General features: G+C 33.9%; 5 protein-coding genes across 10 annotated transcripts; 4 read left to right on the top strand and 1 right to left on the bottom strand.

Moving 5' to 3' along the window:
* Positions 1 to 2,597: 2,597 nt before the first annotated feature.
* Positions 2,598 to 6,825, top strand: LOC114187154 (Metallo-hydrolase/oxidoreductase superfamily protein). Its single transcript, XM_028075302.1, has 10 exons — positions 2,598 to 2,878; positions 2,947 to 3,082; positions 3,926 to 4,053; positions 4,346 to 4,493; positions 4,577 to 4,682; positions 5,018 to 5,076; positions 5,749 to 5,784; positions 5,879 to 5,988; positions 6,180 to 6,246; positions 6,638 to 6,825. Exons 1-9 carry the CDS (start codon positions 2,688 to 2,690, stop codon positions 6,235 to 6,237), a joined length of 972 nt encoding a protein of 323 aa, XP_027931103.1. The 5' UTR covers positions 2,598 to 2,687; the 3' UTR covers positions 6,238 to 6,246; positions 6,638 to 6,825.
* An 875-nt stretch (positions 6,826 to 7,700) lies between these two features.
* LOC114188794 (uncharacterized) lies at positions 7,701 to 10,088 on the top strand. 2 transcript variants are annotated; one of them, XM_028077440.2, is made up of 4 exons: positions 7,701 to 8,105; positions 8,362 to 8,458; positions 8,860 to 8,925; positions 9,372 to 10,088. In XM_028077440.2, the coding sequence occupies exons 2-4, from the start codon at positions 8,399 to 8,401 to the stop codon at positions 9,873 to 9,875; spliced, it is 630 nt and encodes a 209-aa protein (XP_027933241.1). In that variant the 5' UTR covers positions 7,701 to 8,105; positions 8,362 to 8,398; the 3' UTR covers positions 9,876 to 10,088. The 2 variants fall into 2 exon arrangements, with proteins under 2 accessions (XP_027933241.1, XP_027933240.1); XM_028077439.2 differs by lacking the exon at positions 8,362 to 8,458 and having other exon boundaries at positions 7,705 to 8,105.
* Positions 10,089 to 10,402: 314 nt separating this feature from the next.
* LOC114188795 (uncharacterized) lies at positions 10,403 to 11,274 on the top strand. The gene is made up of 2 exons (XM_028077441.2): positions 10,403 to 10,886; positions 11,003 to 11,274. The coding sequence occupies exons 1-2, from the start codon at positions 10,463 to 10,465 to the stop codon at positions 11,017 to 11,019; spliced, it is 441 nt and encodes a 146-aa protein (XP_027933242.2). The 5' UTR covers positions 10,403 to 10,462; the 3' UTR covers positions 11,020 to 11,274.
* A 613-nt stretch (positions 11,275 to 11,887) lies between these two features.
* LOC114189088 (Tetratricopeptide repeat (TPR)-like superfamily protein) lies at positions 11,888 to 15,952 on the top strand. Of its 4 annotated transcripts, none has more exons than XR_003605554.2 (3): positions 11,888 to 14,465; positions 14,920 to 14,977; positions 15,127 to 15,952. XR_003605554.2 is itself a non-coding variant. In XM_028077795.2 (2 exons), the coding sequence occupies exon 1, from the start codon at positions 12,061 to 12,063 to the stop codon at positions 14,449 to 14,451; it is 2,391 nt and encodes a 796-aa protein (XP_027933596.1). In that variant the 5' UTR covers positions 11,888 to 12,060; the 3' UTR covers positions 14,452 to 14,465; positions 15,127 to 15,952. The 4 variants fall into 4 exon arrangements, 1 of the variants encoding a protein (XP_027933596.1); XR_003605552.2 differs by having other exon boundaries at positions 14,758 to 14,977; XR_003605551.2 differs by having other exon boundaries at positions 14,739 to 14,977.
* A 1,351-nt stretch (positions 15,953 to 17,303) lies between these two features.
* LOC114187299 (large ribosomal subunit protein eL38z/eL38y-like) lies at positions 17,304 to 18,579 on the bottom strand. Of its 2 annotated transcripts, XM_028075515.2 has the most exons (3): positions 18,420 to 18,579; positions 17,797 to 17,980; positions 17,304 to 17,547 (listed from the first exon to the last, which is right to left on the bottom strand). In XM_028075515.2, exons 1-3 carry the CDS (start codon positions 18,420 to 18,422, stop codon positions 17,525 to 17,527), a joined length of 210 nt encoding a protein of 69 aa, XP_027931316.1. In that variant the 5' UTR covers positions 18,423 to 18,579; the 3' UTR covers positions 17,304 to 17,524. The 2 variants fall into 2 exon arrangements, with proteins under 2 accessions (XP_027931316.1, XP_027931314.1); XM_028075513.2 differs by lacking the exon at positions 18,420 to 18,579 and having other exon boundaries at positions 17,797 to 17,986.
* Positions 18,580 to 18,889: the final 310 nt, after the last annotated feature.

Genomic DNA, 18,889 nt, shown 5'->3' with positions numbered 1-18,889 from the left:
TGACTGGCATTGTTTAGAAAGTACTTTTCAACTAATGAGATTAAATATTGCTAAAAGAAAAAACCGATCATATATCTGTTAGCTTTAAATATTGAATCTCATTCATAGTTGTTAACAACATTTAAGATTGTATTCTATGGAGATGTGAGAAAGACAGGTTCATGCAGAACTCAAATCAGAGACGTAAATTGGAAAAACTTTGTATTACTGTCTCTAAGAATACATTATTATATGAAAGTTCATTAATTATTTGTTATTATATGAAAAATTATTAAAATAAAAAATAAAATAAAAGAATATAAAATTGGAAATATACCAAATTTATGATAAAAATATATGATTTCTTTAGACTCTGATATCAATTGTTAGGATCGAGCGTCTATCACTAGGTCAAAAACAATAATCATTAGTGAGAGTGTAACTCTTTTTACTTAAAGAGTGTAATGATTCGATTGTGACTCGACTGACGTGGTCTCTGCCACAAAACAATTGATGCCACCCACAACAATTTCTCCCTCAGCAATTGTCCTACTAAGAATCTCACCTTTGGATTGTGACTTGGTCCACCCGGTCTTTGTTACGGGGCAATTGTGTAACCCGCAACAACCCCCCCTTAACAATTGTCCACCGGGAACCGAACTTGTGATCTTGGCTCTGATACCAACTGTTAGGATTGAGCGCTTACCACTAGGCCAAAAACATCCCGATTCGATTGTGACTCGGTCCACTTGACTTTCATCACGGGACAATTGATGCCAACTCGTGACCTTGGCTCTAATACCAATTGTTAGGATCAAACGCTTACCACTAAGCCCAAAGCTATAAACATTATTCAGGGTGCAACTTTTTTTACTTAAGAATGTAACAGTTCAAGCGCCACGATTTGATTGTGACCCAATCCACTTGACCTTGCTGTAGGACAATTGACACCATTTGCAATAAAGAGAAACATGAGAAACATTAAATCACATATCTTTATAACAATGCAAACAGGACCACGTCTCCAACAAAATCGATGGTTGATCGGATACTATAAAAGATTCACTCTCCAACAAAAGCTTATGAAACCTCCCTCCAAACATGCTCTATATAGAAGACTCTCATAAATTCACTATAACTAGAATACTATATCCCTAAAAAAAACTGAAAAACTACCTATAAATATATATTCATTCATCGTATATTTGAGTATTAAATTATATAATCACATATATTAATTTTATATACATCTCAGTAAATTGATTCATATATATATATCACTATGAAAACATGTGTTAGTAATTAAAAAAGGGGAAATGGTACTTTAACAAATTTTTTTTTTAACAAACTTTAACAAACTACCAATTTGAGTAAAAAAAGTACAACTTTATTACATCATTTTTTATTAAAAAGTAAAAGGTTTATTTATTTTAATTTTATTTATGGAAACTTTGCTTAAGAAAGTGTTGTTTGAGTAAGATAGTACGGTTAGAAACTAGGAGAAGATTTTAGTTAGGTTGTGGACTTACTTGTTGTTTGAGTAATGTCTTATATAGCTTAAAAGTTTATGTCGTTTAAATGATAACAAATTCAAAGAAAATAAACTTAATTTAATTTTTTATTAGTTGAGAAATTAAACCTTTCAATGGAAAAATAATTAACATTAACTATCGTATTAATATTGATTCTCACACTAAAATGTGAACAATTGCTTTAAGCGATGTGATTTGTTTCATTAACCCATCAAGTAAGAATTAGTTCAACCTTTATTTTGTTTAAACCTCAAGCCATTGAAAGAGAAATATTGTTGTTTGAGATGGTGAGAAACTTTAGTGAAGGTATTTAGGACAAATAATAATAATTACCGCTTAAGTGACCAACTCAATACTAAAACAACATGCAAAATCTAAAAAACTTCATATAAGTTGCACAATTAGAAAATCCTAATTATAATATTTTTAATAAATTTTAGTAATAAAAAACCATTTGTATTCAAAATTATAAAAATGTTAATCAACCCGATTATTATCAATTTACACTAAAAATATGTCCAAATTAGTATAAATCAATTAATTCCCACCATCGATACATTTAGTATTTCAATCTTGTAGACACGCTAATTCAAGTCTATAATGCTTGCAAGAAAAACAACTCAAGTACTAAGAAAATTCCAAGTGTTAGATAATAGATTTTCAAAATTCAACCTAAATCAATCTACACCTATAGTTGTTCAAATTATTAAAAAACATTTATATTCCTCTACATCTGAATATAGCGGATAAACCTTTTTAAGCATGGTAAAACTAATCGTACTAATTAAGATTAATATAATTACAACATCTGAATACATTTTCCCACAAATAAATACGACATCTCAATTTTAATACTCATTCAAATCATCCGCTCGTAATTAGTTGTATCAAACTAAATAAAATCAACCCATTACTATCATATTCTTCAATTATAATAATAATTAAAAAAAACTTGGGTTTGAGTGTCGAAGTCTCACACTAAATATCACCTAAGAAAATTGAGAATTAAAAATAATATTAAAATTAAAAAGTGTAAAGATGCTTTTGGCGGGTCTGGATCTCGCTATAAATTTGACACTCGTGTTGGAATATCCGTTCACCAGAACGCAAAACATACATCACGAACGGAGTCTCTGTTTTTGATTTGCAATCTCCGAATCCGTCGTGACTGAAGGCATGGCTGCTTCCAATGGCTTCGTCGACGGCGCAGCCACTCCCACTCCTTCGGAATCGGCGTTGATCTTTCTCGGCACCGGTTGTTCCAGCATGGTTCCCAATCTCATGTGCCTCCTTCAACCTTCCAACCCTCCCTGCTCCGTTTGCTTCCAGTCATTGTCCATCCCTCCCGAGCGAAACCCTAATTACAGGTCCTTCACTTTCTCCTCCTCTTCCCTTTTTCCATTTCAAGAAACGGCTTCAAGATCTCGATTTGCAGGTGCAACACGTCTCTCCTGATTGACTACTGCGGCGACGCGAACGATCGCAAGTACATATTGATCGATGTTGGAAAGACCTTCAGGGAAACAGTGCTTAGGTGGTTCGTTTCCCATCGGATTCCCAGAGTTGATTCCGTGAGTTCACTTTTCTCATGACGCCTTCTTAATTTAGAGATGGTTCCCTGCGCGTAAGCTAGTGGATTGTAGAATGCAACGTGTGTTTATGCCTCTTAATAACCGATTGGAAGTTCGATGAGGATAGCATAAATTGCTAATGTAAAAGAAATTCGTTGTTTCTTCTGATGTTGCATTTCGTACCTAGGTAGGCAGGATGTCCTTCATGTCTTGGCGCAATGTGTTAGTTGTTGAAAATGAGTTAAGGGTCGTTGTTGTTTTGATAATATGATGCGATTTCTCTCTTATCTCTGATTTACTGGACTATGGGCGATCTTGTGAAAGTTTATCAATTGAATGAGAAAATTTGTTAAGTGGTATCCAGCTTTTTTATATTCCTGAGGTTGTAAAAGTCTGTTGGATTCTCTACTAGCAATATAACTGGTAAGGAAGGTGAGCAGGCAAAGCAATGAAGTTTTCTAGTTTACTTATTGTGAGAAAATTAGCAGCTTAAGCAAAGCCTCTTAAGATTTATAGTTGCCAATTACCACTGATTCACTGCGAAATCTGAATATATGGAACCATTCTGCAAAGACAAAATTATTCACAGCAGCAATCCTGAGGTTTGGTGAAAATTTTGCATACTGCCAGGAAAGAAAGTCATTTTGGAAAAAATAAAGATATAAATGATTCATAAGACATGAAATATTGTAATATTTGATATGAATCTGCAGACTATTTATTGATACAATTCTGTGCTTACCATAGTTTTACTAACTTTTACCTGTATTATTTCCTTGCAGTTTGGGTTGACCTGAATTTCATTTTATCTGAAAAACAAATTTAAATGTGCTTGAATTACAGATTATTTTAACTCATGAACATGCTGATGCTGTCCTTGGATTGGATGATATACGTGCTGTGCAGCATTTTAGTCCAATAAATGATATTGATCCCACACCCTTATATCTAAGTCAACATTCAATGGATAGGTAACTCTATTAGGGATTTATTGTTTTTTTATAGAATATAGTAATATTAACTTACATACTTGATTTAACCAATATAATATGAAACTTTCATGCAAGCCTTTGAGACAACATGAGTGCTTTGGGTGCACTTATCAACCATTGTATTTGATCGCCAGTATATCTGTAAAACGGTCTTCTCTTGATTCTTTATCACAATGTAACCCCTGCTGCTGAATTATGCCCCTTTCGTTTGATTTCATGTTTGTCTTATAGTCTTGAGTAGTTGAATCCATGTTTTAAATCTTTGCAACAGCATAGCAGAGAAGTTTCCCTATTTGGTTCGGAAAAAGCTTAAGGAAGGAGAAGAAATACGAAGGGTGGCTCAAATTGACTGGAACATTATTGCTGATGACTGCAACCAACCTTTTTCTGCATCAGGATTAAAATTTACTCCTTTACCAGTTAATTTCTAGGTCTTTGTCTTTAATGGTGATGATGCGGCACCCTTTATTATAAGGATCTAACTGTTCCTCTATGAATGTAGGTTATGCATGGGGAGGATTATATATGTTTAGGCTTTCTTTTTGGTGAGAAAAGCAGGGTGGCTTACATATCTGATGTTTCACGGTTTCCTGCTAGTACAGAGTATGGTATGTTTTAAATTAATTTCTTCTTGCTTGGACATATACATCTACTATGTATATCTTTTCTATGATATAAATAGTCTATACTCTATCTGTTGTATCATATACTCTGACTCTCTTATCTCTTCCATGGGAAAAGGACATATCGGTCATTGATTGCTCATTTTGGCTGTTTGGCGCATGCTGTCATTCTGTAGTTTGGACAGCATGTGTAGCTTTTTAGATTGCAATAACACCATCACCCATAAGACAAGTTTCATGTTTGAAGCATGCATAAGAAAGTTATCAAATGAATTACGAATTTCAATATCTTATATCTAGCAATAAATTTCTTCTTACAGTCATCTCAAAAAGCGGGGCTGGACAGTTGGATCTTCTTATATTGGATTCATTGTATAGGGTCAGTAGTTCCATCTTCAACTCTTTTGGGTTTAAATTATAAATATGATGTTCATGCTGTGTTCCAGGTATATAATCAGTTATGTTCTGCCACTGAATTTGTTCCCATAATGTACATAATATATCAATAAAGAATCACATGGAAAAGTGTCTTATTATGAATTTTTAAGGATTTTTTTTTTAATTTCTTGTCACTTGACATGCTTGATTTATTTTCTGTTGCATCATCCCTGTATGATTTAAAGTGCTTTTTTAACTGTTTCTTATGGCTTGCTTTGATTCAATTTTTTGTTAATTTGTTTTACGGAATATTAGTGTCTCTTCACAGGATTTTTTTTTTCAAGTTTATTTATTTTTCTTATAAATGACGGACACCTCTTATTTGGTGTAAGTTTAATAATTTTATCAAAAAGTATGATAAAATATAATTACTCGATGCATGTGTGCTAGACAATCGTTTTAAAAGTTTCTTGCACTTCACATATCTGCAACATTAAAATAATGAATCCTCGTGTCCTTTAATTGCTTAAAAAACATAAATATCAAGTTTCATTCTTGATAATTTTGGAAGTGAGAATTTTTCAGATTCATGTAATTTTATTCTGTGTTTTACCTTTTGTATTGCTTTACTTGTTAATTCACGTTTTCTTGTTTGTTCTTTGTGTTATCACAGACTGGGTCACATAATGTTCACCTTTGTTTTCCACAGGTTTGTTTTCCATTTTACCCAAAAAAGGGTTATGTTTACACTTCATTTGTCCCTGACGTTGATGTTGCCGTGTTATTAATTGGTAATTTTGCAGACTCTAGAAACTCTGAAGAGATTGTGTCCTAAGCAGGCACTACTTATTGGTATGACTCACGAGTTTGATCACCACAAAGACAACGAGTTTTTGAAGGAGTGGTCTAAAAGGTACGTCTTATTATTTTTTGAAGAAGTCAAAATCGTTGCAAGTACATATAGTAATAACTGACACGATGATCTAATAGTAACATGGGAACCCAGAATACTAAACCCTTATATGTGTGTGTGCTTTACTCTATTTATATGTTGTAGATTTTAGAAAAAGATAGTAATGACTCTTCTATTATTGTATTATTTAGGGAAGGTATTCCAGTGCAGCTTGCTCATGATGGTCTGAGAGTCCCCATAAACTTATAGTATGGAAAGGTAATGATACTTCATTTTTTCAAAAGTGTTTGATGAGTGGTGTGTCAATTTGTGTCTGATTTAAGGAAAAGGATAGGGAGTGGGTGTGGGATGGCAAAATAATTGACTCATTTGCTTGGGTAGTAGTAAAAACTGAGAATTTACTCCCATAATATAGAAGTAGATAAGTTCAGTGGAGTGTATATGAAGTAGAGAAGTTTTGTCTCCGAAAACAAGCACAGCCTTCTTTGTACCTTAGCCATTGACATTTTGGAATTGATTACGTATTTTAATACCACACATATTATTTACCATTTTTCACCCTGTGTATTCCTTTATAAGTTGCCAAGTTGACTTTCGATGAATATCGATGTTCTTAAATCTTAATATGTGCTGTATCATGTTATTGCAGGTTAAAGCATGTGATGTGACAATGTATCCCACACACTGTGATGTTAATTAGACTGTATTGGAGCATTAATATTCTTTACAGGATCCTCATTTTTTGTAGTATTAAAAAGCCACATTTTTGCTTAAGGTGGCATTCCTGTATAACAATGATAATTTATTTTGATGGAAATCCCGATTCTTCAAATTAAACTCGCGAAAGCTGTGTATTAAAATAATTCTATAATAGACTCCTTAATCCGAGAAAATGAATTCAGTAGCAATGAGTTTTAAGAGCTTAAAGGATTCACGTAGCAATTTTTATTTGACCCGTAAGTTTTTAACCCATTCCACTCAATTATTTTAGGCCAATTTTAAAACATGCAACTTAATAAATTTTTTTAACACAATATGATAGAAACGAGAGTAAATCTCACGTTTGTGTTTAGATTGTTACTTATAATGTAACGGATTCTTTATTCTAAGAAATGGGGTAAAATATGTCGAGTGTATGTATGTATTATATAATATATTTCAACGAGTTCATAAATTAGTTTTTTTTTTAAATTTATAAATTTCTTTATAAATTATTTTTTATTTTCTAAAAACAATATCTCGCATACTGTCATATATATTCATGTTACAGTAGCATCAATTACATAAACCTAAGTCTTGACCTCATAGTTAGTACCCTGTGACTTTTACAATCTATTAACATTTGCATTTCATTAAAATGAAATTACAATCCATGTTGAATTAAAATGAAATTTCTGAGCCTTGTTTCATTTTTTTTTACATCAAATGATATTATTGAAATATGTTATGTTTTTACAAAAATAAAAGTATACCATAAATTCTTAAACAACTTTATTTATGTTCTGCATGTCTAATATTATATTTATCCTCTCATTTATTTTATGCTTTCTGAAATTGTAATAAAAAATATATACAGAGCAACAACGTTCTACCATAAATGTCTTAGACATTAGACGTTTTTTTGTTCATGTCACAAAACATGTGAACGTGTTGAACTAGTCAATGCACGTGATATCTTTTTGGTTTCCATTTGCAAGACTTGGTCGTTTACAAGAAACACAACAGAAGACCATGCAGAAGGAAACAACCAATTGAGTTCCTCAAACCAATTAGGAACTTTTCTAGAAAGCAGCTTCAAATTGATGGAAGCTTCGGGTATGCGTGTTTTATGGTTTGTTTTTCGTATTTGAAGATTCTCAGAGACAAATACATATATTGGTAATTTAGAGCCAGTGAAGGAGCTTAAAAGCAAGGCTAAGATATACACAGTACAAACGTAAGAGATGGCATGTTCTGTGCCTTTTAACAAGAAGAATTTGGACATAAGTTTCTTCGTTTTCAAGCCAACTATTGTGATCATAGATGACCTAGTTCATGGACTCAAACACTTCTCCTTAACTACTGAGAGCCTTGGTTGTGTTCAGAGCTCTATATTTAGAAGCATCCATGGAAATATGGTAAGTTTTTTCTTTAATTTCTCAGTTTTTTAATTCCAGTTCATTTTAAATCATTTCTCCTAAACTTAATTATCTCGGTTTTGAATTGTATGCTCTAAATTTCTGTGTCTAGTGGATTCAATTGGTTTGAAACTTTGCCGATTATAGTCTATGAAAACCCGTTTTGTATCCTTGAATGATACCAATAATTGGCTTGGAAGACAATAACTGACAGTTTGCATCCTAAATTGATTATATTTATCATTCTTATTTTCAGATTTGTTTTCCACGTGGGATTTTGGACCCACGAGTTCATGTTCATCAACAACTTCTATCTTTCAATGAATGACAACTTCAGATGCCATTGCTTCATGGTAGTTTACCATCTGTAATGGTTTAATCTGTCATCTATTTACAGATATATCAGTTTAACATAAGTGATTTTGCTTGTGTTCAATTATCTAGTTGTTTTTACCATGTGGCTTCTCAGCGATAATCAATTTCCTGAATTAGAAGCAGAAAATCCTAAATTTCGACAATAATTACCCCTGTTTCATAGATTAAAATTATTTTTTGGACCCAACAAAATTCTAAACTTCTACTGTACTTACACCGGTTTCATTCCATCTATCCCACAAATGATGTTTTGTTCTGTTTTTTGTCAATCGTAATCTCTTTGGGTTGATCTTCTTCTGATTGTGCATATCACACACCATTGTTCTTTATCTTTCTTGATTTATTTGTTAACTTTGTGATTTTTATGCTGTGTAATCAGATCATATGGTATGGAGCATGGCCGAGACATTCAAGTAAGGAAAAAGAGGAGCTGATCTCAACCCTTGTAAGTTGGATTCTTTCTTGAATCATCAAAATAGGAAAAGTCACCAATTCCTAATAAAATGCATTTGCAAAAAATGACGTTCGCTTCAACCAAATCAACTGCCAGCCCACACAGGTGGAACAATTGATATCATTTTGAGAACTGGTAGCTTAGAATTTGTTTATGATTTTAAGTTTAATTCAACTTTGTAAAATTTGTAAGATGTGATTTATACCTTATTTATATATTATGAAATACTCAGACATTTTAACTATTATGGAATGCATAAGAGACGGAACATGTAAACTCTTTACGGAATTGTCACCTTATTAGGTTATAAACTAGACAGAACATGTAAACTCTTATTCTTTCGCTATCTTTCACTTTAATCAACATACATCGATAACCTTTTCCTTTTATTCGTAGTTTTCTGTGTATTTATTTATGCTATTGTTGGCACTCTACAGAAAACAATGTTAACCAACAGCATATCAACCATGGGTGTATTAATTGATCACAGTTTCCTTGAAGCTTACGGTGGAGAGTCAAGAGATGGGTCTTCAACAGCAAAATTCTCCACTGGGGACATACTATCCTTGAACTCAGCAGCGACCACTACCAATGACCTTAACGATCTCTGCTACGCTGTTCTTGCAATTTTAAGGTCTCGTTTTGCCAAAATGGAAGGAACAACCTCTGGGCTTTGCTTGAAGGGACAAAGCAAACCCAGAATGGTGTGCATGCATGTGTGGAAGTCTCTCCATTTTTGTTACTCATGGATTCTGAACTCCGACCAAAGAAAATGGATGATGCCATATCTTGAACGTTTCTCCATTGAGATGAAGTATGACATTTTCCGAGTAGTGTATGTTAGTGGCGACAATGTGGTTGATTTCAACTGTATTTCTACTCATCAGATGTTAGAAAATGGGAAGGAGAGTAGCAGGCAAGGGCAGGTTATGCAGAACTGAGACAGCTGCAAAGGGTTTCAAGTTTACGACTTTTTTAATCTCCCTCTTATGTTGTAAATATTGCAAATCACTTTCTTAAATTCAGGTTACAGTTTAGAACTCAAAATCCTATGTTACTTAGGTTTTGGTTTTGGTTTCGGACTGCAAAGTCTTAATCAGTGAAAGTGTGAATCATAGTTATCAAAGCAATACAGTGTACGGTCTTGGCTTGGACGTCTTAATGTTCAGAAAAAGTATGAATCAAAGGACAAGATAGCTCTAGAGATTGAGCAATGCTGGATGGTTAAACAGTTTTAACTTTTACAGGAACAATAATCTGATAAGGCATCTTTTAAATATGCATGGTTCGAATAAAAATGTATGATTCATCTAAAATGCAACTGCATAGAAGTTGTCCCAGCCTAGGTACGCAACACCAAACCCTTCCGCCAACCCGTACCTTAGCGAAGCCCCCCTGCGTTCAGGAGACACCCAACAAGGCTGGCTACCGCCCACATCACATTCCGCTATGAAAGGTCACAACCCCTGGTGCACGGCTCCCAGCAAGTCTCGAGGACCGCTTACTCAACCCAGATCACACCAACCGCATGCGCTACACCAAACGCCCTCCCGGAAGCACGACCCTCAACAGGGCCGAGGACCGCTTATTCAACCCAGATCACACCAACCGCATGCGCCACACCAAACGCCCCCCCGGAGCGCAACCCTCCACAAGGCCGAAGACCACATACTCACAGAAGGCAACCTTACAAACCATGCGGCCCTCGGCAACTACCCAGATGCCCGCCTACCCCGCGTTACAAGCCGCATACCTCATATTACAAGTATCTTTCCACAAAATAGCCCAGATCCGCGACACAACCACTCTAGCCGACATGAAACCCCCAGAGACCCTCATAGCCGAGTACCGAATACCGTCAACCCCCGAAGAATCCTTTGGTATTTTCCCCCTAAACTCTGGATCCAAGAATAGCCAACAGGGGAATGGTCGGGCCAGAAAGCCCATTCCAGGTAGGACTCATAAGTAAAATAATATAAATAGCACACTGTTCCATGCATTGATTACGCATTAAATTATTCTGATACTCTGACATCACCTGACTTAAGCATCGGAGTGTCTTTTGCAGGTTCCTGCTCCCCCTGAAATTCCTTTGAAACAGCAGAAGAACAGCCGAGATCAGCCATCCAAAATCCTCAAGTGATTTGTGAATTATAATCTTTCGTCCCGTAAGAACAAGTGTTAACCCAAAGTGGACTCGTTAGTTGGGTTCGATTTCAGAAATAATCTGAAATCTCCTGAATCATTTTTGTTTTCAAACCCTCCCTCCAGAATTGACAAGAAAAGATCAAACCAGTAGTGTGTTCTTTATTTATTTTTTAACTAAAAATGAAGGAAATGTTATTTTAACCGGCTATGCTTCTAAAACTAATTTATAGAAAATTATAAAATCATAAAAGATGGTTTTTAATATTATTTTTTGTTAATAGTTAAGCATATATTAAAAAAATGTACTTTTTATCAATAAAAGAAAACGTACTATAAAATATTTCGGTAATATTTCTTTTATTTCAAATATTTCTGTCAATAATTGAAGTTTGATAAAATGAGAAAAAGAAAATAATGTGGAAAAGTAAATACATAATTCCTCCATAATAAATAAAGTTTTTCTATTATCTAATTTGAGTACTTTATTCTTTTTAAGTGTCTACAAATTGTTTAATTATTTTAATTCTTCAAATATATTGTAGTATTTAAAATTTATTAAAAATAAGGTGCCAAACTCACCTTAACACCCTGTATATCATAATGTCTGTTAACAAAGCTTCTTAAAGACTAAAAAGAAAAATACACACAAAATGCATTCTCATGATTAAAATAATTGAAATATTTTTGTAAAAATTTAAAGATAAAAATTATACAGTCTAAGTAGCTATTAAAAATGTACCAAAAAAAATAGCTATTTAAAATTTCCCATCTTCACTACATATGTTTCAAAATTATTGTTCTTTCATTTCCCTTCTTCAAATTGCCGATTCCATTTTCATGAATTTCTTACAGTCACTTCTTCCATCTTCAGTCCGAGAGAAAGGTATGTGTTGATTCTCACATTTTCCTTTTCTTCCTCATCTCTCACAAACCTCGATACCTTTAATTGTAGTTAATCAATTCCCAAACATTTCATTGATGTCACTTCAGAGGTTCAATTATTATCTACTGGCAAAACTTTTACCTTCCAATTTTCGTGATAACCATTTCCCCTCTATTGCTTTGACCCTTTTTTCTGCAACAAATTCTGTTCTTTCCGCTTCTTATTCAACCGCTGGTCTCAGATATCAAAGTGAGGGCAAACGCAGTGACTTTAGGAATTCCAGCGGTGATTTGGGGAAAGCGGGTTCTGATTTTCAGGAAAGCTTAAGTTTTGTTGCGAGTGTTTGTGATGGGGCAGAAGAAGAAGAGAGTGAAGAAGATAATGAAGAAGGAGAGGGGTCTAGTGATGATGATAGTCTTGAGTTTATTACTTCCTTTCGTGGTAGCAACCACCAACAGAGAGAAACTATTGCAATAGTTGAAATTGGTGAGGTTGAATTTAGGCACCCCTTGGTGAGGGAAGTTTGTAGGTTAATCACACTTAGGTCTGCTTGGAACCCTGATTTGGAAGGACATTTGAGGCACTTGTTGAGAAGCCTCAAGCCACCACTTGTGTGTGCTGTTTTGCGCTCTCAGACCGATGAACGTGTTGCTTTGAATTATTTTTATTGGGCTGATAGGCAGTGGCGCTACAGACATGACACTGTTGTGTACTATACAATGCTGTATGTTCTTAGCAAGACCAAATTGTGCCAAGGTGCAAGGAGGGTTCTTCGGCTAATGACTCGCCGCGGAATTGAATGCTCACCCGAAGCATTTGGCTATGTGATGGTGTCTTATAGTCGTGCAGGCAAGTTGAGGAATGCATTGCGAGTTTTGACATTGATGCAGAAAGCTGGGGTTGAACCTGATTTATCTATATGTAACACTACTATCTATGTTCTGGTGAAGGGCAATAAATTGGAGAAGGCGCTGAGGTTCTTGGAACGAATGCAGATGACTGGAATCAAACCCAATGTTGTAACTTACAACAGCTTAATCAAGGGTTACTGTGATATAAATCGGATTGAAGATGCATTGGAGCTTATTGCAGAAATGCCATCCAAGGGTTGTCGTCCGGATAAAGTTAGTTATTATACTGTGATGGTTTTTCTCTGTAAGGAGCGAAAAATTGATCAAGTGAAGCATTTAATGGAGAAGATGGTTCAAGATAGTAACTTGATACCAGATCAGGTTACATATAATACGCTTATCCACGTGCTTTCAAAGCATGGGCATGCAGATGATGCTCTTGCTTTCTTAAAGGAAGCAGAAGAGAAGGGTTTCCACGTGGATAAGATTGGGTATAGTGCAATAGTTCACTCGTTCTGTCAAAAGGGAAGGATGGCTGAGGCAAAAAGTTTAGTGATTGATATGCATTCAAGAGGATGTAATCCGGATGTAGTGACATATACTGCAATTATTAATGGATTTTGTCGCTTGGGAAGGATAGATGAAGCAAAAAAAATGCTGCAGCAGATGAACAAACATGGGTGCAAACCAAATACGGTATCATATACAGCTTTGTTGAATGGCCTCTGTCATAGTGGAAAATCATTAGAGGCAAGAGAGATGATAAGTGTAAGTGAGGAGCATTGGTGGACCCCAAATGCCATCACTTATGGTGCCGTGATGCATGGGCTTCGTAGGGAGGGAAAATTGTCCGAGGCCTGTGATTTGACCAGGGAAATGGTTGAAAAAGGGTTTTTCCCTACTCCAGTTGAAATTAACCTGTTAATACAGTCACTCTGCCGAAATCAGGAAGTAGTAGAAGCTAAAAAATATTTAGAGGAATGTCTGAATAAGGGATGTGCCATTAATGTCGTGAACTTCACTACTGTAATTCATGGTTTTTGTCAGATCGGTGACATGGAAGGTGCACTATCTATGCTAGATGACATGTACTTAAGTAACAAACATCCTGATGCCATCACATATACGACATTGTTTGATGCATTGGGGAAGAAAGGTAGACTGGATGAGGCAGCTGAGTTGATTGTAAAGATGCTCAGCAAAGGTTTGGATCCAACTCCTGTAACATACAGATCAGTTATACACCGTTATTGTCAATGGGGTAGAGTAGATGATATGTTGAACTTACTGGAAAAAATGCTCGTTAGGCAGCCATTTCAAACCGTATACAATCAGGTTATTGAAAAGCTTTGTGATTTTGGGAACCTTGAGGAGGCTGAGAAACTACTGGGGAAGGTATTGAGAACAGCATCAAAACTTGATGCTAATACATGCCATGTTCTGATGGAAAGCTATCTAAAGAAAGGGTTTGCTCTATCAGCTTATAAAGTGGCTTCTCAAATGTTTAGACGTAATTTGATTCCTGATTTAAAATTGTGCCAGAAAGTGAGGAAGAAGCTGGTGTTAGATGGTAAGTTGGCGGAGGCTGATAACCTTATGTTACGATTTGTTGAGCGTGGAATACAACAAAAATGAGATGCATTTGTGAGGTTAGCAGCTATTTAAAGCTAAGTCTCATAGCAATGGTTTTGTTTTAAATTTCCTTTATCATTTCCATTTGTTGGTATTCCATCTTGTAGCCTTCCATGTGGCTAGGCAATTTTGACGCAACAATGATTTTGTTTTGAGAATGTATTTCACCCATATAACTATCATTATGTGATTTAGATGATTTTATAAATTTTTTAGTTCAGCCACATCGCTTTACATTCTCTGGTGATAATGATAAGCATTGAATACCACTCACAAGAGCACACTTCCAGTTTTATCCTATGGTTACAGAAATTCATAGGTTAAGGGTCTTCGTGGATTTCTACCCCTGTTGGTTCAGTTAGTCACCACGTAGCTCTACATGTCAGTGCCTTTAACGCCTATATAGGATGGATGCACACGCAATAACACTAACTTAACTCACAAATTCATTGTCGATGACTCAATTTCCAGTTGAAAATACCAAAGGAAAAAGTTGTTCAAAGATTTGTAGCTCAAGACGAGGAGAGAGGTATTACAAGGTTTCTTTATCACTCCCTTTATATAAGAACTTAGATCAAAATTGTATAAAAAATAAAAATCAAGAAACTGAAACACAGTAATTGTTGAACCATATATGTCTACATCTTTTCTAATGTGATGTTATGTTAAAATTTGCAGATATAATAGCATGAGGCAATCAAAATTCGAGCACGGAAAAGACATCTACAGGTAAAATTCGACGTAGAAATGAGAAGAATTGAGGTACTTGGCTTAGTACATATTCATTGGAAAGGAATTTCTTACATAGTTTAAGAAAATGTTAAGATTAATGTCTGCTTGAATATATTGCATGAAATTTTTTGCTTGAGGTAAATTGGAAACTTTGTTTATCTGCAAACGTACATGGATAGTTTATCTTCGTCTTTATGAACATATGTGGGAAACTTGAGGAGTTGAGTATTATTTGATCAAATAATAATTTTCGTTTCGAAAGTTGTTTAACAGCATCAAAGCATTACTCTTAGATCAACACTGAAATTCATGATGGTCTTAGAAATATGTGAAGAAAGTCTCTACCGCATATCATTGTTTACACATTTAAGGCAAATTTGAATAAATGAAGGGCCAGTCTCAAACAAAGATGGTAAAAGAAATTTATTTGACGAGATAAAGGCTAAAAGAAAAACACGCAGAAGTTGAAGTTAGAAGAAAACAAACAATTAATAATGTCAATTCACATTCACAATTCATCTAAATTTTGGCAACGGTTTAATAACGTCAATTCACATTAACTATTCTTTTACTTTTGTTTTGGTCTCTCCCACCTCATTGTGTTTGTTCAGTAACAAAACAGATGAATGTATTTGGCACAAGGGTGTCGTTCTTCTAGGAAACAAAGTACACAGATTCGATATCTTGTATGAATGCGAAGTTATTAAATATTTATTTATTATAAAAAAAGGTTTAACTTTAAAAAAGCTGAATGTTTTTGTTTATATATTTATATTTATATACTTTTCTCCTCTAAGAAAAAGAGAATACTCATGAAGAGTATATAAGCAACATATGAGAAATAGGGTATGTTAATGAAATATATGGGAAGAGATTGAATTTGTGAAGTTCGTTAGTCTTCCTACTAATAAAACCATATATAAAATAAATCCTTTCAATGATGAAGAAAAAATAATAGGATTAAATGTGATATTATAGTGATATTTAAATCATATAGCTTTTTTTCTTTAATTTAGATATTGTAATCTTTCATTGATATATTTTGATGATACATCTTACGATGTAAATTGTTATTTATGTTTAAGTGTTCATAAAATTTAATCATATTTATAATTTATAATAAACTATATTCAATATATATTTTAAAAAATCATAACGCATCAGTTTCCAATTTTTGTTGTAAATTCAATTTTTTTACAAAATACATATAATATTTGAAATGTCAGCCATCTTATGTACGTTCACCTAATCTCTACCTTATAGGAGTTTAGGGATTATAAATAAAAATATTTGGTATTTTATTTTAAATTTTATACAAATATTATTTGGCACTACAGAAATAAGTAATTTTAACATTAAATTTTTATACTATCATGTTTCCTTTAGTTTAATTTTCATAATCATGTAATAAATAATTTGACGAGAACATACGCATTCCATGTAGTATGAGCACACAATAGACTTGTTACCATCTTTACTCCCAACTTTTTTATTTGGTTAAGTCGTCAAAGATTTCATAGACCTAAACTGAAAATTAAAAATTCAAGTCCAATGAAAATAATAAAATTTAAAATTTAATAAATTCACAAAATTTAAGGTTAAGTGATAAGATTCGATAAAGAAGTAAAAATCTAATAATAAAATATGCAATTAAGCCAAATTAATCATTCCACAACTTGGATCTCTAACTTCAATGCTTTTACTGGAAAAAAGTTGAACAAATTTCTTGCAAATTTCAAAATCAAAGGTAAGTTTTGTTACGATTAAAGTACCCATACTTTTACCAAGACATCTCGATTAAATACTTATAACCAATATATAACTCTATTCACATTTGTATCAAACTTTCATTTGGGAAAAAAAAATACAGGAGGGCTTCCATTTAAAAAAATAATCTTATATTAAAGATAAGATGATTGATAAACTAGTAAGTAATCGACCTCTACCCACATTTTTAATGAATGAGCCAAGAGGGGCCATTCTCTAATCAAAATTATTTTTTATCAGCTATCTGCATTGAAAAAATTACATTAGAAACCTAATAGTTAGAATAAAAGTCTTATTTTCCCTCATGAACGTGAAATATATATATTAGCAGGCTTGTAGCCTGACTGAAAACAAAGTAAAAATAAAACAGACAATAAATTCATACATATAGTTTGCATAGCAAAAAATATTCCACTAGACATAATTAAAGTTTCATTTTCCAAAACAACTTCAAACAATAAGTCCTAGCAACGTTCTAAATATAAAAGACAAACTCACAAAATAAGCTTCAACAACAGAGAAATAAACTTCAGAGAAAAATCAAAGAAAATCTTCTCCTTAATCTCTCAGTCACTTCTTACAGGTCTTGAACACTCAAACCTGAAAATCATCAACAGCAATATAAGTTGCAGGGCAATATGATAAAAAAACATAAGCGCCCCCCAAAAGATACATACAAGCATATATACATTGCTCATAATTAACCATTTCAAACTTTAGTTGCTCAAAAAAATGCATGTTCCCTCAACCAAATACTACGGAATTCTTTATGGATATAACACAACTGGCATTGTGTCAAAGCCGGATACTCCACACATACAATCATAAACTACAAATTCCATTACTAACCTGGAGGAAGTGATTGCTTCAATTTATCAGCTTTCTCTGGATCAAACACACAGAGTGTGTAGAGGTACTTGGAGCATCTAACCTTGAACTTAACCACATCTCTGCTCCTCTTAATCTTCACCGACCTCGCATCCTTTCTTCTGGCGGTGAGAAGAAAGTCCTTAATCTCATGAATTTGCTTAGGCTGCATAGGAAGTACCACACAAGCATTAACAGCAATTTCAAAGTATGAACAGGTAATCCTAAATGAATTGATCCCCAAACCACCAGTAAACCGAAAAACATTTACAGAACCATTAGCCCCGTTAACTCACATCCAAACATACAGATTCCAAAGCATAATCAAGTACCAACGTTGAAAACAGAGAGAGGAAAAAACTCTTTGAAAACCGAAAATCCAGAAGGAGAGTATAATTAACAATTACTAATCCTAATTACATCCGCAGACCAACAAATCGATAACGCTACACTATCACTACCCCCACCTACCTAGCTTCTTTGCACCTAATCTTTCGACACGGAAATAGGTTTTCCAACATTCTTTCAGAAAAACCCGATTCCACAACTGAAACTAAAGAACCAAAGAAAAGAGAGATAATTGAGAATAGGGGATGAGTAATCACCATGGTTGCGATAGACACAGCAGCGGTGGCAGAGAACAGAGGCGCAACCAAATGAGCTGTAAAATGTAAAACTAATGCAAGGGCACCTCATAAACCCTAACCCTAGCGTCTCTCCCAGTCCTCTCAAAGCCCAAACTATTTTTCGGCCCATTGGCCTGCTTCGCTTCTTTTCAAGCCCATAAAAAGGAAAACAAGAAAATCTGGAATTGATCTTGAAATTATTTTTTGAGTTTAGTTACATTCCGGGATTTTAGAGTTTGAATTATGTTTAGTTTCCAGCTTTTAATACATTTAGTCAATTAAATATTTCAAATCTTGGTAACTTTGACTTTCATTCTTTTTTTACTTAATATTTTTTAACTATTATTTTTTTGCTCTATATATTTAAAAAATTAATGGATTAAATTGCATCAAATGTTTTTTACTATAAACTTAACAATGAAAACATTAACTTTTAGCAAATAAAGAAA

The sequence above is a fragment of the Vigna unguiculata genome, chromosome 6 (genome assembly GCF_037176805.1).
Source record: "Vigna unguiculata cultivar grain cowpea cultivar isolate G323 ecotype 2 chromosome 6, ASM3717680v1, whole genome shotgun sequence".
NCBI classification, from domain to species: Eukaryota; Viridiplantae; Streptophyta; class Magnoliopsida; order Fabales; family Fabaceae; genus Vigna; species Vigna unguiculata.
The sequence above is the reverse complement of the archived record's forward strand: the minus strand, read 5'-3'. Positions and strand labels throughout refer to the sequence as shown.

Bases quoted from the DNA above. Each gene is read 5' to 3' on its own strand.
- LOC114187299 (XM_028075513.2), bottom strand. From the start codon at position 17,986: ATGCAGCCTAAGCAAATTCATGAGATTAAGGACTTTCTTCTCACCGCC. The intron at 17,548-17,796 runs GTTAGTAATGGA...GATGATTTTCAG, and splicing joins GAAGCAATCACTTCCTCCAG to GTTTGAGTGTTCAAGACCTG.
- LOC114187154 (XM_028075302.1), top strand. From the start codon at position 2,688: ATGGCTGCTTCCAATGGCTTCGTCGACGGCGCAGCCACTCCCACTCCT. The intron at 5,785-5,878 runs GTTTGTTTTCCA...GTAATTTTGCAG, and splicing joins TTCACCTTTGTTTTCCACAG to ACTCTAGAAACTCTGAAGAG. The intron at 5,989-6,179 runs GTACGTCTTATT...TGTATTATTTAG, and splicing joins TTGAAGGAGTGGTCTAAAAG to GGAAGGTATTCCAGTGCAGC.
- LOC114188794 (XM_028077439.2), top strand. From the start codon at position 7,932: ATGGCATGTTCTGTGCCTTTTAACAAGAAGAATTTGGACATAAGTTTC. The intron at 8,106-8,859 runs GTAAGTTTTTTC...CTGTGTAATCAG, and splicing joins GAAGCATCCATGGAAATATG to ATCATATGGTATGGAGCATG. The intron at 8,926-9,371 runs GTAAGTTGGATT...GGCACTCTACAG, and splicing joins AGGAGCTGATCTCAACCCTT to AAAACAATGTTAACCAACAG.
- LOC114188795 (XM_028077441.2), top strand. From the start codon at position 10,463: ATGCGCTACACCAAACGCCCTCCCGGAAGCACGACCCTCAACAGGGCC.
- LOC114189088 (XM_028077795.2), top strand. From the start codon at position 12,061: ATGTCACTTCAGAGGTTCAATTATTATCTACTGGCAAAACTTTTACCT.